The following is an 18,721-nucleotide window of genomic DNA, read 5'->3' as shown; positions in this document are numbered from 1 at the left end:
CTCTGCTAAGACATACTCTCAGAATCGTATCAATTTGTTTTAAAATTATTATATTAATATTTAATATCTATATTATAGTAAAATTTTTATACGTTAAAAAATATTTTTCATGTAGTAGTTGTTATTATAAAATTGTTTGATTTAACTATAGATATATATTANTCGAGCACCCATCTGAACTAAAGGTGAGATAAGGTCATAGTGATGATACAACAGAAGTGATAGGATATTGGACTGATATGTGCAAAGGACAATCCAAACCCATTGAGTGAAATTTTATTCCTATTGCCGAATACTTCATGTAAGAACGCACCTAGGAATCAGTTTTACTCAGCGAGATGTTCATTTCGTTGCTTTTGTGTTTATTTTTTTGTTCCAAGTGATGACCACATGTTGGATAACAAAGAGCATCAAACTCTGTTAAGAAATTGTACTAAAGAGAATGCTTAACTAGCCTGATATACCAACTTGTAAATATTTGTTTATATTAGAAATAATCGCGTAACAGTGGTATTAGCGTCTGACTTAGAATTACCTATGTAAGTAGAGGATAATATCGAGACAACTATGTAACTGATAAGAACTTAGTTGTGATTTTATTGAACCAAATTGTTACTTTTTTGTTTCTTCTTTCATTAATATAAAATATTTGTTCCATCAATATGTCTTTTAATTGTGAAGTCCTCAATTTGTCACCCCACAAAAAGACTATATATATTTTGATATATCTTAGTCACTACACAATTTTAACTTTTTGAATAAACAAATGAATTTTTCAATGATCTTTATTAATTGAAGTTGTAGTAGACTTACAAGAATTACTGTTATTAAAATTCTGATTTAACAATTGCAATTATAAAAAAAAAGTAAGTATTTAAATAGACTTAATGGTATATGAATTATTTTTTTGTGTTAATAAAATTGAGAGATCTTATAATCTTATAATCTTACATTTTCTTTAATCAGGATAAATAAAAACTATTAATATTTTACTTTTCAAAGTAAATAAATGAATCTGAGCAAGGTTTAGATCTAGAAAAAATAAAATTATGTAATATAAAAAATCTCCAAAATTTATTTTTACTGTACTTTGTTAATTTGAATATTTCAGTTCTATTTTCAAAACCTAGGAGTTGGAATATATTGATATTAATAAAAAATATTAACTCATTAAAGATTGATTTTTACAGTATATTATTTTAAGTATGTTTTCTAATTATAAATACTAATTATATGAGTATAAGTATTACAGTTAAGCTGGAAAGAAATTTGAAATATTTTTCAAATAAACATAAACTTCTGTAAATGCAAGTTTTTTTGTATTAATGCAGAATATCAGATAGAAATTTATGATTTTATTAGTGGGCTCGACGTATTGGTGAATCTTGTCATCCACAAGTCAAAATTCCTTTGTATCCCTGTGAACATCATTTTCTGCATACTTTACCAGTTAAGAATTTGGATCCGATGATGCCAGTTATCTATTAAAATTTTCTTCAATTTAGTGATGTCGTTGCTATCGCTATCACAGTTATGTTGTGACGTCATCGGATAAACACCTGTAGATACTGCGGGTCAATTTCCGTCTTATAGATAACATATGTGACTAACACATGTTAATATCAATATATATTATAAAGGATATGGAAATAAATTGAATCGATTTGCTAATAATATAATCAATCGACGCTTATGAATCAATTGCATAGAATTCAGGTAAGCTTATCCTTTTTTAATATAAAACAATTTTTCATTATTTAATATTTGACATAAATAAATAATTTAAAAATTTTTACTTTCATAAAGAACGAATTAGCAATGAAATGGAAGGGAGTATTTGCTGTTATCGGCGGATTTTTAATTCACTTGACGTTAGGAACTCTCTATACATTCGGGAATATGAATACTTACATCACTTCTTACATGAAGAAGAGAGTGGATCATAACATAGATTACAGCCAGACAATATGGGTGAATGCTGCAGCAATGTTTGGTCAAGGGTCTCTCATGATTGTTGGAGGAGTCTTGGAAAGATTTATTGGCGCTCGGTGGACTTGCCTTATAGGATCTGTTATATTCAGGTAATGACAATTGGAAGAGGAGGGAGAAAAAGCAATATAATAAATAAAAATAAATGTAAACAATTTACAACTTTATATCAAAGTTTTAAGTATTTAATTTAATGAGTTTAAATAGTTTCTGATCTTTAATAAAGTTATGTGCAACAAAAATGTTGCACTTTCTTAAATAAGAGTTGCAATATCAATTTTTTTTTAATGTTTCAAAGTTAATTAAATTAATTTCAATTTATTTTCCCATTTCGAAAGTAGAGAAATATATAATTTGTATTTTACAATGAAGATGTAATTTTCATTGTATATAGATGCAATCTTTCATTTTATTCATTAAAATATATGTATATACTAACTGTTATCCACGGCTTCACCCACACGGATTTTGCAATTTGATAGAAATAACCCTCCCTCGGTACTTCACTAAGATTCTCAATCATTAGTTGTTACTAATTTGGTAAAATTACTGATTTTTGTTTGTTTCAAACTATGGACTACTAATGCACCTAAATTCAAATGTTTTCAAATTCAAATAGTTTCAAATATTATGAGATTCTGAGTACAATAAATCTGAGTTTAATTTTTTTTTTTTCGAAACATAAATGACATTATCTGAGAATTCCTAAAGTACAAATACTTACAGAAAAATAGTGTTTCAGTTACCCCAGTACCTCTTTGTAAACCATGTTCGTGGCACTGCCTTTCAGACTAAGACATTTTAAGCCTTAATCCTTTCCCTCTCCCTCCATGGTGAAATTTCCAAAAATCCTTTCTTAGTGTGCATTGTCATGGCATACCCTATTAAAATGCAGTTAAAAACAAAAAATCGCTTCTAAAATAGTACAGTAGAAGCCATTCCTCAGGAATAAAATTTTTAATCCTCTCCTTTAATCCTCTCCCTCTCACCCGTGGGGGAATTTCCAAAAATCACTTGTTAGTATGTATTTTCATGACGCACTCTAATTGTGTATCAAATTTTACCTCTTTAGGTTCAGCAGTTTGCTCTGGGCAATGATGAGTCAGTCAGTCATTCAGTCAGTCAGGACATGTAATTTTATATATATAGATACATTGTAAGAATGAAAATCTTTAAAATAAATACTGGGATATAAATTGAAAAATATATATATTTCAATTTATTTGCCAATTTATAAATTTTGTTTTGTATCAATATGATGGTCATGAACAGATGGCTGAGGTAATAAAGGTGTCTGCCAGAACTGTCAAGAAGAGGGAGCTGGGGAATTTTCCTTGGGCTTGATAAAAATTTAGGAATTTATAATGGTTCTTACCCTATAAATTAATGTTATTTTTATTAACAAAAGATAAAATTTTTAAGACTGCTTTTTATTAATAAAGAAGTGTTTTACATATTTCATTTATTCAAAAAAATTACAAGATGGGCTCACTTTACCCCCAGACCTCATACAAGCTCTCCATGGCCCTGGTGTTAGCCTACCACTGTTTCCAACCTGGATTTGAATCCAGGTCAGAAACTCAGAAATTCTTATGGGTTGTTTGATCCAAATGTATTTCAGATCATCGTCCAGTTATGCCAATTATGGGGCTAGTTGAATCCAAGATAGGCATAAAAAGATGTTCTCTGTAGGATAATAAAAGTTTAAAAACAAATATGATGATATTTACTATGAAATTTAAATTGATGATCAATCTTAGAAATTTTTTATATAATAATAATTAAGAATTATTTTTTACATGAAATATTTTTAATAATAAAATTTTTAATGACTTTGAAGTTAAATATTCAATTTTTAAAACTAATAATGTTAAAGATTATTATTTATTTAGTATTTAAGTGTAGAGTCTATTGCAGAATTGAAATACAATTTAAAAAGTTTATTTATTTATGTTTAACTTATTACTCTAAAAATTTTTTTAAAATAATTTATAATCATATAGAAAAAAGTTCGTATTATCATTATTGAGAAACTAAAGATGTTTTATTTAATACATTTTAACTTATTTGATATTTTAATTTTTCAGTGGTTCCGTAGCTTTAACAGTATTTTCAATTGATAAAAGTTTTATTGCTGTAGTTTTCACTTATGGTCTTTCATCATCTTTCGGTCTTGGAATAGCTTATATTGCCCCATTGGCATTAGGTATGAAGGTGAGAGAGTTATTAATATAAATTCAATTGAAATTTAAGATTTTTAAGTATTTATTAAAATAGTATTTGATTCATAACATATTAAGATTGAATAATGGTTAAATGTATTAATATTTATTTCAAATAAATATTGAAAAATTCAGATTCGTAATTTAAATATAATAAATTTTGTTTTTATAGTGGTTTCCAAATAGAAAAGGTTTAGTAAATGGAATTGTTGTTAGTGGTTTTGGTTTGGGTGCTTTAATTTTTAATCAAGTTCAGACCACCTATTTAAATCCGAAAAATTTAGTTCCAGATAAAAATGGGTAGGTTTAAATTTCATATTATTTTCATATAAATTATCAAATTAATGTGCACATTAGTTTAAGCATTGTTCTTTTTAAATAATAAAATACATTTATGTTCATTTATTCAAAAATTTTTGGTTTTATTTTTAATAAATTTATTTACTATAAACTTATTTCCTATAAACAATTTCTTATTTCTTCCAATGAATAGAAATTTAATATATTTTTTGTTAAATCAAAGACATGATTCTTAATAAAGAAGAGTTTTCAAATCTTCAATAATTTTAAAAATTTAGAAAAAGCATGAAATATGTTTATAAAAATGTTTTTTTATATATTTATAGTATTTCTTAATGTTATAACATAACATGATAAACATTATTTTATATTATTCACAGAAATTAATTATTTTTTCTTTTATCTGTTTTGTAAACAGACAATAAGTATATTTTTTGATGATGATAATATAGTAGATACATTTTTATCAGGGATGGACCAAATAGGATTGTTTGGCCAAATACCAAATAATTATTTGGATGTTACTATTACTGAATACTAGATACTGAATATTCTTGCCTTTTCTAACTACCATATACAGAATATTTAGTCAAATATTAGATGATTTACTGTATTTGGAACTGCATGAAAGAAAAAAGCTTAGATCAGTGTTTTCCAAACTTTTTGAACATTTTAATGCATATATTTCATTGGTGCTCCCATAAAACCAGTCAAAAATAATACACCAAAAATTGAATTTTAATAAAAGTTTTATAAACAAGAAACAATTGTTTAAAAGTATCTTAAAGTACTTAATTAATTAATATGAAAATAATCTGCGATGAGACTGATTTTTTCACATACTGCTTAATATTAGTAAGCAGCATTTTTAAATTGCTCGCTTTGACTATTTGCAATTGGGGTAAGACAATGAACTCTTATTAAACACTGCATGAAAAAGCAATTGGCAACATTTTCATAGCAAAACTTTTGAATAAATTTATGATGAAAGTTTTGTTGATATTACAAGCTTCAGTATTGTAGTTAGTTAAACATATCAAAATGAAAGAATAAGGTTTATTCTTTTAGTATTTCAGCTATATTTAAATAAAAAAAGCTTAACTTTGCCATTGTAATTCATCTTTTTTATATATTATTAACAAGATCACTCTATCGCTGAGCTTAAAGCCAGTGACAGTTTCATGAACAACTACAAATTTCTCTAATAATTTCATAATGAATTGGTCAATTTCTCCAATAGTTAGTTTACTTCTCTCAATTCATATGATTGCAACTTATGTATTTTCCATTCCACTTATGAAGAGAAACATTCTTCTGTCTCAAAAACTGACTTTACACTTTGATACAGTGTTTGAACCAAAAGTTTTTATCTCTTTTGTCTTCCAACATCTCTTAATGCCATCTTGCTTCCCAACACTCCCGTGAATCTTCTTCTGCTCCCAAGGGGGCTGTAGTGCCCACTTTGGGAATCATTTACTTAGAGTAAAGTGGAAAACAGAATCTTCTATTCAATAATAAAGATTATATAAATTTATATTAAAAAATATATATATTATTATTGATTGAAAAGTAAAGAATTAAGTGTTGTCATTGAGGTCTGATGTTTTTTAGTAGCCTGACAAAGTAGTGTATTTAGTGAATGTACAGTATATTCATCAAAGCTGGAAATATTATGACAAACAAAATCACTCACTACCCATGAATGCAGAAGCATTACTGTTCCTTCATTACAATTTATCACTCTTGAATTGTGATTATTAGTAAATTCACTCATGATCATTTATTATTCACTCAAGTAATATTCACTTAAGATTTATTAAAGTTATATTTATTTTAGAAAGGAAGAAATGACAATATTTTTAAATATCTAAATTTTTAAATGTTCTTTTCATTTTATTTTGTGTTTTATTTCCCCCCTCTTTTTCCTCTCTCCCTCTGTCACTAAAATGATATTGTTCAGCCAAATAGTTTGGCTTTGAGGAAGTACAGTGTTCAATCTGAATACTGAATAAGTACTTTGTGTCAAATACTAGACCCACACTAATTTTTATTTCAGATACATACATTATAATTTTAATTTACAAAATTTATTAGAAATAAATGCTATGTATTTTAGTGAATAAATAACATTATGAGTGCAGTATTTAAAATGTTTTGTTTGTTTATAATTTATTTACATTTTTTCTCAATTTTCATAATGTTATATTGTTTTTTAAAACATAATCCTCATTATAAGCATTACATTTTTTTTGCCAATGTGAAATTAGTTTTTATATTTTTTTAAATTTATCAAAAAGTTTTAAAACATTATTTCATCCATGTATTTATTGCCCTTTTCACTTTAAGTGACTCAAGCTGAATTGGAAAATACTGCAACACCCACCTTATTCACTTGATTTGACCTTAAGTGATTACCACTTATTCAAAGAAATGAAAAACCACTATGTGGGAAATGTTTTGTGTCATTTAATGAGATGAACTAAATGCTTGGATAAAATAGATTTTCAAAAGTTTTTTCAAGAAAGTTTTAAAAAAATTTAGTTTTGCATTGGCAAAAATGATAAAACATTGATAAAAAAATTATAAATTCCTAGAACTTTGTAAATATTTTATATATAATATGTTTTATAACGTATAATTAAAAGGTTATAGACTTTTAATTAATTGAACAAGATGTAGATAATTAGAAAAAGTAAAATAGAAATATTTTATTTTCTCCAATTGTGCTCAACACTGTGAATTAAATACAGATCATCACTTTCTAATTTAACTAATATTCATCAGAACTGAAAATAAACAATGTAAGAAAAATTTTCTTGCATTATTTATTTTAAATTACATTATGCTTTTGATTCAGTAGTTCTTCAAATCTTGATTTCAGAGTTATTGAGCTCTTTTGATATTTTCCTATCTTTGATCCTTTAATTTACTAGATTTACTATTTCTATCAATCAGATCTTCTCTACTCTAAACATTTTTAAAAATACCTTATCAATTAGTAACTTCTACTTTTATCAAAACTGCATCATCCCTGTTGAAAATCAAATAGTTCTTGATAAAATGTGTAATTAATGTATGCAGATAATAGAGAGTTCAATTTTCTTCTGGTTAAATTTTTCATCATACCTCATTCATCTTTCTTTGGTAATTTATTTGCTAATGTATCTGTTGAAATTATTTGTTTCATTTACAATCTTCTCTAATTGTATTGTTTATTTGAATAGTTAATCACTATTTTAATTTTTATTACTCCTTGAAAATATTGAAATTCATGCTTCATCTTTCCATTCTAGCTCTGTTAATGGTGTATTTTATCATTTTTAATATATATCCATAACTTAGGGCAATGATTCCTAAACTGGATGCTAGTGGATGGCGGTAGAAGACTCAATGAGGCACTATAAGAAATGTATGCACTAATTGGGGACAATAGTCTGAAAAAGGTTGGAAAACACTGACTCAGAGCACTCACTTTATGAGATGGAAAACATAAAATTTTCTATCTCACAAATTCATTATTATAAGAGTTGTTTTTAGTAGGTAATACTCGGTTTAAACCGGTGGCTGTGTACTATGCCGGACCAGAGTCAAGGCATAGCAACCAAAACAAAACTAAAATTAAATGTGTGTGTCAGTGTCTGTATTAAGGAATTTCCTAACAATATGGCATGTATTCAATATAGCGGCCTTCTGTAGTGTGATGTATGTATTTCTACTCAATTGTAATGTTCCCAGGCTTTTGTGTAGCATGTGTGGTATCACACCTGTACAGGAGAGAACNTCTAAAATGTGTTCTAATACCTAAAATATAAATTTTTAGTATTTTTGTTAATATTAATTTTATTGATTTAACAATTCATTCATTTTGGTTCTAAACACATTATATTTAAATATATTAATATTCATAAAAATTAAACAAACCTGCTGAAGAGCATCCATTTGATTAAGTACAGTCACATTAAATGAAGATGGAATTGTGTGCGCTTTGTCTAAAATATTTTTTAATAAATCTCTCACACCCTGTTAAAAAATAAAGTACACTTGTTGAAAACTAATTTTAAAAACAAATTTATTAATCTAAAATTTTAAACTTGAAATAATATCAGAAATTACATCTTTCATATAAATAACTTGTCAATTAAAGTCAATGTTCTTTAAAAATCATTTAATGTGATTATTTCAGGCCATAACTCATCTAATTATGAATTATTTACCCAAAGGAATTTATACTAAAGTGATAACTTATTATTATTATTATTAAAAATTATATGAAAAATCACTATGCATAATTCAGTTTTCTTATTAGTATTTCTATTTTATTTTTAATTTCTTGTTTCTATACTTTTTTTGGTTTTATTTCATTTTCTTGTATGTCAAAAAAGAGTTTTTTTATGTTCTATTGCATTACTAATTATGTTTTTATGAGATAAATAAATAGATTATTTTTCATGTAGTAGTTGTTATTAAATTTTATACTGTTGTACTTCTTTTAAATAAATATAAAAAATGAATAATACAATTATAATTAATTCAGTTTTACAATGTTAATTTAATTATATTGATGTTATAAATTCCCATTAACATAAGTTTTGATAGTATAAAAATTATAAAAAAATCAATACACAAAATCATTACAGCTGTCCCTTGATAGTCCGACGTTTTGTAGTCTGACATGCTCAGTAGTCCGATGCACCTCCCGTCAAGGTACTCGTCCCTGTTACGTGTCTGCTTGCACAGAAGCATGTCGTGATGTGAATCTCCCCACCCAATTCTTACACGATGACACACATTTTGTGTGTTTTCCGTGAGCAGTTCTTTTCGAACAGTTGGAGTAGAGAATATTGTAGGCTACTGCTAGCAAAACAATGCCAAATATGTAATCACTTTCGGTAATCCGGACACTTTTGGTAATCCGACACCCCTTTGGTCCCATACCTTTCGGATTATCAGGAACAGCTGTATTATATTAAGATGTATGTGCAGAATTTTTAATTAATGAAATTATGAAATATTAATTCACAACCAACATTAAATAAAGTAGCACAAAACAAGTATTTTTTTTTTTTGCATTAATTTATTAAAAAATTTATCATGCATTATTGATAAAGTTTTAATGTATTTCAATAAGTGCTATTACTATAAAATTTATTTTTTCTTTCAGGTTCAATAAATCTGAATTTTAAATAATGATAATTAAATACATTAAGCAATAAAAATAGTTTTGTTGATGAATATTCAAAAATAAAAATAATAGATCTACTTACAACACAAAGGACACACCCACTGCTTTTAGTTTTTCTTTATTGAAATTATCATTTTAAATATAAAGATTTTATAATTAATTTAGTCAAATTGATGAATATTTACAAAAAAAAAAACAGTATTGTTAATAATAATAATTACGTAATGAAACAAATACCAAGTGTAAGATTGTTTCCAGTTACATACAGTAAGCAACCTAAGAATACAACCTTTCAAATTTATTATGAACTTTATCTGTTTGAAGCTGCTCACATTCTACAACATTTTTTATAGGGCTATCTTATTTATTATCTATAAATATTCATCAGTCCAACTATTATTATCATCAATATGCTCATTTTAAAATGATAATCTTAACAATAAAATATTATGTTAATAGTGAATATGTCTTTAATTTTGTAAATAGCATACAAATGAATATCACTGGTTCATTCATTTAAAGTGATCATTTGTTACAGTAAATGTTTAGTTTAAATACTGTAAAAACTGTGTAAACTAGAATCACACAGTACTGAATTATTTTTTATATTTTGACAGGTTTTTATTTTAAACAGGTTTTAATATTATTTTTCCTTTTTTTGATCTTTAAAACTAGATACATACCAGATAAATGTCACAAATTATGTTTATTTTTATAGTACTTTTCACTTTAACATACATAAAAAATTATTACTAGATTTAATTCAAAGTAATTTTAACTAAAGATAGGGGTATTCAAATGCAAGAAGTGAGAACAATTCAATTGCAAAAATCCTTGTTGTTCCCAAAAAATTTTTTCTAGGTATTTGAATATTTCTCAGTTACAAACCTCATAAGCTCACACAACAGCAAACAAGCCAATTTGAGTACCAAGAACTAATATCTTGCTCTACAGTCAAAAATTTTAATCATATTACAGTAATGTAGAAATCAAGTTATTCTGTGATCTGACTTTTCAAGGAAATTTAATACTCTAATTAATTGTTAACTTTCAGTCTTTGTAATTACTAACATGCTAAACAACTTGTTTTTGAATACTTAGTACTAGTTAGTTGCAAATCTACAGTATAAGACAATGGCTAGATGGGCAAGTAGTACAACAGTTTACCAGTTGGAGGATCTGGGAATGAGTCTGGAGAAGTCAAAAAACTTAGGAATTTTCTTAAGGATGGTCAATCCAGATATGTCAGGCTATGTCCCTCACCACCCAGCCACACCATTGTGGCCTTGCCAAACCCAGAATGGGTTTGATTAACAGGTCCGCTTAATGCCCACTTAGTAAAAAAAAAACTATACAAGCGAAAGTGGCATCATGTGTTACTTTATTTTCATTATTTTCACAAATTACATTTGTTATTTGTTTTCAGAAACACATTTCAATTCATGGAAGTTCTTGATTCTGCCCCTGGTTAATTCTAACAAAGACATTGTGTCCTCAGCATGTTACAGTTTAGTATGCTCTGAAATGACTGTTACACATGGAGGCCATTTTGTTTGTCTACAAGTCAAATCTTAATTTTTCTGCTTTATTCTGGTTAAGTTACATTTTTCGTACCCAAAAACATCTTTCATTTCTGCATTGTCTGGTTTATTTTAAAATTTAACATTCTTTTGCATTTTTTCCATTTAGACAGGTTTTTAGTTTATTCATGTTACATTTTAGACAGGTTTTACTGTATTAGTTTTGTTTGAAGCACTCAAATAGCATATTCTTTTAATATGATTGATACTGTTTAATTTTTAGGTATTACTGTCATAAAATTGAATACAACATTTTAAGGAAAATTATTTTATAAATTTGAAAACTATAAAGAACTTGAACTATATTTTCAGTAATAAAAATCTTATACAAATATTTTTTAGTAAAGTTAGAGTAAATGGCAAATACATTAATGTTAAAATTGTTTTAAATGTTAAACATTATCATTCCTGTTTTCATAATCAACTGTAACTATTTACATAACATTAGCAATTACATGATATAAAGTTTTAATAATATAGATACTGTAATACCATTAATCCTTTTTTTTAATTCAGTAGTTAAGTGTAAAGTATTTTCTGTTTTATATAAAATAGTTAGGAATGTTTAACATACATAAAAATTTTGCATATAATACAGTTCTGATAAATTGTAAATAATAATTTATTTTTTTTTGTGAAAAATGTAATATGTTCTCTGAATCTGTTATTAAAATAGCATGCAACTTCTTTATGATTGATCTTTTTCATGTTTAACAAATGAACAATGAAGATTAAAAAGTAAAATGACCTTTATATATGCTCAAAGATTTAATTCAGATTCATATTTTGGAAAATTCATGGTTTATAAATGAAGTCAGAATTCATTCATTAAATCTATATTAATCCATTTGTAAAGGATTTAAAAAAAAAAGAAAAACATACTGTTAACTTACGAAATAAATTATTCACAAATTGATCACAAATTAAAAATAATTTAATTTTTAATTTAATTATATTTTAAATTTATAAATTTTTCAAATATTAATTGTCTTTAACAAGTAACAAATAGTATATTTTTTATTTTAATTTTTATTTATGATTTATCATTATAATCATATTTAATATTTTATTTTATAAGTAGTAATTTAGTGACATAAATCAGAGATTTCAGAATATTTATCTACAGTACTTTTTAAATTATTTATAATTGTAAATTTTTATATATATGAAAGTTAACAGTGAAGAATGTAAGTAAATTCAAAATTTTTTCAGAGATGATTAATGTTTTAATAGAAAATTTTATTGATTTTATTTTTACTTTTTCAGAAATTAAAATATAGAAATGTTATTTATTTCTTGACAGCTATTTTGAAGATGATGAAATATTAGATAGAGTACCAACAGTTTTCCTGTTACTAGGAGGAATATATTTTATACTTCAAATAATTGGAGTTATTTTATTATTTAGCCCTCAATTAGAATGGAATGAGGTAATGACAGAATTGAAATTGTTGTTACTTCTTAAATATAATATAAATACATAAAATTAAACTTAATTTTTAAAAATTTTAGTATCAAATAGATTTCAGTGCTGTTACAAATATATTTATATTATTTTTATAAAGTGTGTTTGAAGTTTAATAATTTCTGATAATATTGATTCTAATCTAAAGTCTCAATTTATTATTTTAAAAAATTTCAGTTTTTAAATATCCAGTATCACATTTTCTATAAAAATTCATGTAACTTTGAAAATATAAATGACAAAAAATAAAATAATTGGTCATTTAAATTTAAAATAATAGGTCATTAAAATTTACAGAATTTATACAGAAACATAATTAATGTCATTTTGTTAATAAAATTTTAAAAGAAACTTAATGATTAAGGATAAATATAATGTTAATATTTTATTTTTAATATTCAAATTATAAAATTTTTAGAATTTTATAGTTTGAATAATATTTTTAAAAGCTAACCTTATAATTACCATCATTATTTTTAGATTGATATTAATTATTCTTTTTGTAAAAGATTTTATTCTGAAAGGATAATGATTTTAGTTGTAAAATTTTGATTTATATTTCCTATTAGTGAATTCTTTGTAGAACATAGAATAAATAATTAAATAAGAAAACATTTCATAATTTTTATAGAATAGAAATCAAATGTTATAATAAACAATAAAATATTAATAAAGACAATTTTAAAGGTTTTTTTTTCTTTGATTGCTTCAAAACTGAAGGAACCTGTTATAAAATAATAAAATATTTTTTTCATTATATAAACAAAACTGTTTTTAGAATGAATGGCTTTGATAGTGAAATATTCTGTTTAATGTTTTATCTATTTAAATCTGTAAAGTTCAGTTATAAAACAATAATAATTACAAATTAACCAAGTTTTATTAATAAAAATAATTTAATCTAATAATTATTGAAACGTAATGCAAAATTGTAGGTGTAGTAATAATTGCATGTATGACTTGACTGAAGAATGATCTGGATTCAAAAAATTCTTTGATGGATATTTCACCTGAAGCCATGCAGGTCTTTTGTTCCACCTAGAAAATTTTCCAAGTTGGTGACTTAATGCTTATTTTTAGGATGATATTAAAAAAGTATAGGCATTGGAAGTTTTTAAGGGAATTGACATTCAGAACCTGATACTGGGAACACCCATTACTAGTACTCAGGCCACACCTATGACAGTAACATCAGCAAATCTTTATTAATAGCAAGTTATAGAGCTTATACTTATTTAAAGCTAATTATTTTAAGAATCTTGATTATAGTATTTCATTTCAAAAATAAATACTTTAAATATATAGGTTTAAATTTTTAATATTTTTCTATCTTCTTAAAGCTAGATTTTATTTATTATAAAATTGTTAAAAAAATAAACAGACATTTTTTCTGTCTTACTTAAACTTTATAACAAAACTAACTATTAAAAAAATTGTTTAGTTACTATTATTTATTTATATTTTTCTATTTTCATTTTCTTCATTGTTTACTTATAGAATATATTTTTAAATCTATTTTTCAATGGTGAGAAAATGAAAGAAGCTTGTGTATTTCATAATAAAAATTTTGTATATTTATTTCAAAATATATAAAATTTGAATATTAAAATGTTTAAATTTTTAAAATAAAAGTTTGCTTAAAATAGATTCACAGATCAAGAAACTATGACCTATTCATATATTGATGAATATAACCTATTGATAATCTATTGATAAATAGGTTATAGTTTCATGATCTATTGATAATTGATTTATATCTACAAACTTTATTGTTTAAGTATTATTTAACATTGAATGTTAAATGAACAAATGATTATTATTATTAAATAAATTATTTGGTAAATTATAAATAAGAAATTTTAGTATTATATTTTGGTTTTTTTTTCTATTTTTTAATATTATTTTCTTACAGATACTTAAAAAAAATTTAGTAACATGAAATTGAATATTTTATCTTTAATAGTATCATATTTTTTATTATTATAGCAGAAATTATAATAAAAATAATTCATAAAATGCAATTTATTTCAATATCCAAATACTTTATCATTGTAATTAATCAAATCATAAAGATGATGAACTAATTTGGATTTAACCAAACTGGATAAAAATAATTTATTTTAAATTTTGTTTTAATTTTTATGTAATCTCAGTTTCACTTTTTCATTTCTAAGAGAAATTTTCTGGTTTGCTCCCTTTTATGAATATTATAAATCAATTTATTGGCTATTCTGTTTAATTTGTACTGCAATTGAATAAAAGGAAATTTTACCTTTCCTGGCTAGTTGCCAGTTGGTTTTCAACTAAAATGATTTATGTATAGAGAAATAATTTTATTCAAAAAATTTCCACTTTGATTGATNTAATCAATTGTTGATATATTTATATTTATAGAATGTATGAATAATATATAAATAAAATTGTTTAAGATATTCTTTTTTGTTTGATTTGATTTAAAAACAAATTGTCAATTTAATGATAAAGAATACCATATGTTTACAGTGCTTCATGTCCACATTTTCTATTGTATTCATTTATGACTCCCATTAAGGGCTGTCTATAAATTACATCTGCATTTTTCTTGAAATTTTTACTCCCCCTCCTCTATTTGGATGTCTAACAAAACTCGATTGAGAAGTCCTTTATATATTGTAACATATTAGAGAAGATATGGATTTATTTCAATCATTAAATCAAATTAATATGAATTTTCTTTGAAAATTCATATTAATTTGATTTAATGATTGAAATAAATCCATATATTGAGATTTTAATATCTGAATTACAACAGTAGTACTTTAATTACAGTGCACTCTTGCTAATCTGAATGAATTTTGATAATTTTTGCCATCAAATGTTTCAGCCAAAAATAAAAAACAACCAGATTATTTTTTTAAAACATGATGAATTTGTAAAATTAATATGTAGTGCACATTCTAATGTAAATATATGTACTAAATATAGTCTAAAATTTTTAAATGTTTATTGTCTAATGCAGATCCACTGGGTGGTGATGGGATGATTCCCTCTCCTGATAATTTTTACTACCAACACAAGCTTTCATTGTCAGTATGTTACATGTTTTTGAATTCATTTTATAATAAAATAAACATGACTTTTAAGAACCATAGTTTTTGGGTTTATCTTGAAGAGTGAAATGGTAAAGTTTTCTATAACAATTATATAATATTGTTTAACTACATAAATTAAAAATCATCTCCACTATTCACTCTTTGATCCACTGCAGAACTGTCTGAAGTTCTTTTTGACTTCTATTTTTTTATAAGCACACTAATGCAAACAACTCTGTAATAAGTTTGGATTAGTGAAAATATATTGTAAAGTATTACTTATTACTTTCATATTCCTTTAGTGAACACTAGCCAAGTACAGGTAAAGAACATTGAAGAAATATTTAGTAAAAAAATATAAATATATAATTTTCATTTAGTATTTTAAAAATTGTGGTCCCTATAATTTAAAAGTGGTGATATTTTATTTATATTACTAATTTTTGTATATTCATTCTTAACGTGCCTAATCCATATTCTTTTATGTAAAGCTTAACAATATTTAATATAAAGTTTTTAATTATGTAATATACTCTACATATTTAAAAACTGAAGAGTTATATTAATATATTTCAGTCATATTCAAATCTGTTGAAATCTGGGAATCAAGAAACAGATAATGATGATTCGTCTAAAGAAGATTTGCAGCTTCCTGCAATTGATCGTAGTTTAAAACCAAGTGAAATAATATTAAAAAAAGAATTTTACATGTTGGCTTTGACATTTGCTTTAATAATACAATGTGTTCAGTTTATTAATACTATGTATAAGGTAAGAATGTATTAATTATATTTTAATAATTAAATGATTTAACATTTATTTTAAAAATTTGAATTGTTTTTCAGGCTTATGGCCAGACATTTATAGATGACGATCACTTTTTATCCTGGGTGGGGTCTTTAGCATCCATTTTTAATTCTTTAGGTAGGATAGTTTGGGGTCAGATTCAAGATAAGACTTCTTACAGAGTATGTTTTTTATTATTTATTATTATATTTTTAATTTATAAATTAATTTAAAAATGTTAATAAATGATTTTAATTCTAGTCATGTATGTTGTGTTTGAGTGGAGCTTTAAGTAGCTTGATGCTAAGCTTGATTGCTACATCATATGATGGAAAAGCAATGTTTACAATATGGATTCTTGGCATCTTCTTTACTTTCTCTGGACTCTTTGTGTTGCTACCAACAGTCACAGCACAACTATTTGGACCAAAATATGCAGGCACTAATTATGGGCTTTTGTTTATTGCACAAGTAAGTTAATATAAAATATTGAAACCTTTTTCCCCCCTCTTAAAAAATTAAAAATAAATTTTATTAAAATAATAAGAAATTTTTTAGTTTAATTTCATTGAATATAAGACAAAAATAATCCATAAGAAAATTCTTCCATGTTACATTTCTTACAATTAAAATGGCCTAAAATTATAACAGGATTTATATAATAATAATAATTATTATTATTATTATAATTATTATTATTATTAGAGCTAATGATGATATAACATTTATTTAAAATGATAATACTTGTCAATCAATGTCATATTTGAAATACTGTTACATTATTTGCAAATAAATAGCCCTTTTTATAAAACTTTTATTCTCAAACTTAAATAAATTTGTACACATTTTTGTAAAATGGACAATTTATCAAGATTGTGCTAAAAATGTCATGTAAGAATACTTGAAATAAATGGAATGTGTGCTAAATCTGGTCACTAGCTAGCAAAATGTATAACAAATAATATAAATAGTTTGTATCATTGTTTAAAATGTAAAAAAAGAATTGACCTGATTTTTGTGTGATTAGGTCATACAGAGTTCACTATTTAAAAATACTTCTTAATCTCTGCATTAAAATTTTTTATTAATAATTTCAAATTAAATCATAAAGTTTTGATAAATATTTAATTTGTAGGTTTTATTAAAACTAAATTCATATTAATTTATTTGCATTATTTTCTTAGAAATTGAAAAAAGTCATATATTTTGTTTAATTTTATATCCAAATAAAATAGTTTGAAATATAGAATAATTATTCTGAGTTTTCATGATATCACATTGGAATAAGGATTTATGTTAATATTTATTAAACACTCGTTTAATATTTTCTCTTATAGAATAAAATGTCATTGAAATTTTGATCACTATGCATTTAATAATTTAAGCAATAAAACTTTAAACAATGTCATCCAGAAATCTTATGTATTTAACATAAATCAGTAATTTTGTCTCCAACTAATAATTTTAAACATAAAATTTTTTTGTGAACTACACAATGTATTTTCTGATGTTTCAGGCCATATCTTCAATTTTGGGAGCATTTGTCATTCAAATATTATTATCATCTTTACATTGGTTTGGGACTTTTATGCTTCTTGCAACATTTGCATTTTCAGGTTAGTCTATTTCTTATTTTTTTATATTAAGTTTTTTATTATAATTTAATAATTATTTTTTAAATTTTTAGTTGGAATTATCACTTATTTCTTTCCAAGCAAAACAGATTCTTACTATTCATAGATAATTAGTAAGTTTTTGAATTACTGTAATGATCTCTGTCTGATTGTCACATGTTACTGATATAAAGTTATCAACAACCTAGTCATCAATTATAGAGAGATAAAGATGTAATCTTCATTAATTAGGGATCAAGACTCAATTGAACAGTATTTCAAGATAAGAATTTTTAAATTTAATTGAAAATAGGTTTTTGTTATATATATATATATGTATGAGTTTTAACTCTAATAGGAAAACAGATATTACATATAAACAAATAAAAAATGTATATTTAACAAATTAATTTATAATGAGAAGAAATTTTATAAACATAATAAAAACTTTTGATATGTATTACTATGTAATATACATTATTAAATATTTTAATCATTGTAAAAATATATTAT

At 24.4% G+C, this 18,721-nt stretch overlaps 1 protein-coding gene across 1 annotated transcript; it reads left to right on the top strand.

Annotated features, from left to right (window-relative positions):
* Positions 1 to 1,536: 1,536 nt before the first annotated feature.
* On the top strand, positions 1,537 to 18,635 carry LOC111628560 (uncharacterized MFS-type transporter YhjX-like). Its single transcript, XM_023372383.1, has 10 exons — positions 1,537 to 1,716; positions 1,807 to 2,081; positions 4,077 to 4,203; positions 4,384 to 4,511; positions 12,577 to 12,703; positions 16,386 to 16,580; positions 16,655 to 16,777; positions 16,857 to 17,066; positions 18,112 to 18,211; positions 18,283 to 18,635. Exons 1-10 carry the CDS (start codon positions 1,693 to 1,695, stop codon positions 18,333 to 18,335), a joined length of 1,362 nt encoding a protein of 453 aa, XP_023228151.1. The 5' UTR covers positions 1,537 to 1,692; the 3' UTR covers positions 18,336 to 18,635.
* The last annotated feature ends 86 nt before the right edge of the window (positions 18,636 to 18,721 follow it).

The sequence above is a fragment of the Centruroides sculpturatus genome, unplaced genomic scaffold (genome assembly GCF_000671375.1).
Source record: "Centruroides sculpturatus isolate CEXI.00-Female unplaced genomic scaffold, Cexi_2.0 scaffold217, whole genome shotgun sequence".
NCBI lineage: Eukaryota > Metazoa > Arthropoda > Arachnida > Scorpiones > Buthidae > Centruroides > Centruroides sculpturatus.
The sequence above is the reverse complement of the archived record's forward strand: the minus strand, read 5'-3'. Positions and strand labels throughout refer to the sequence as shown.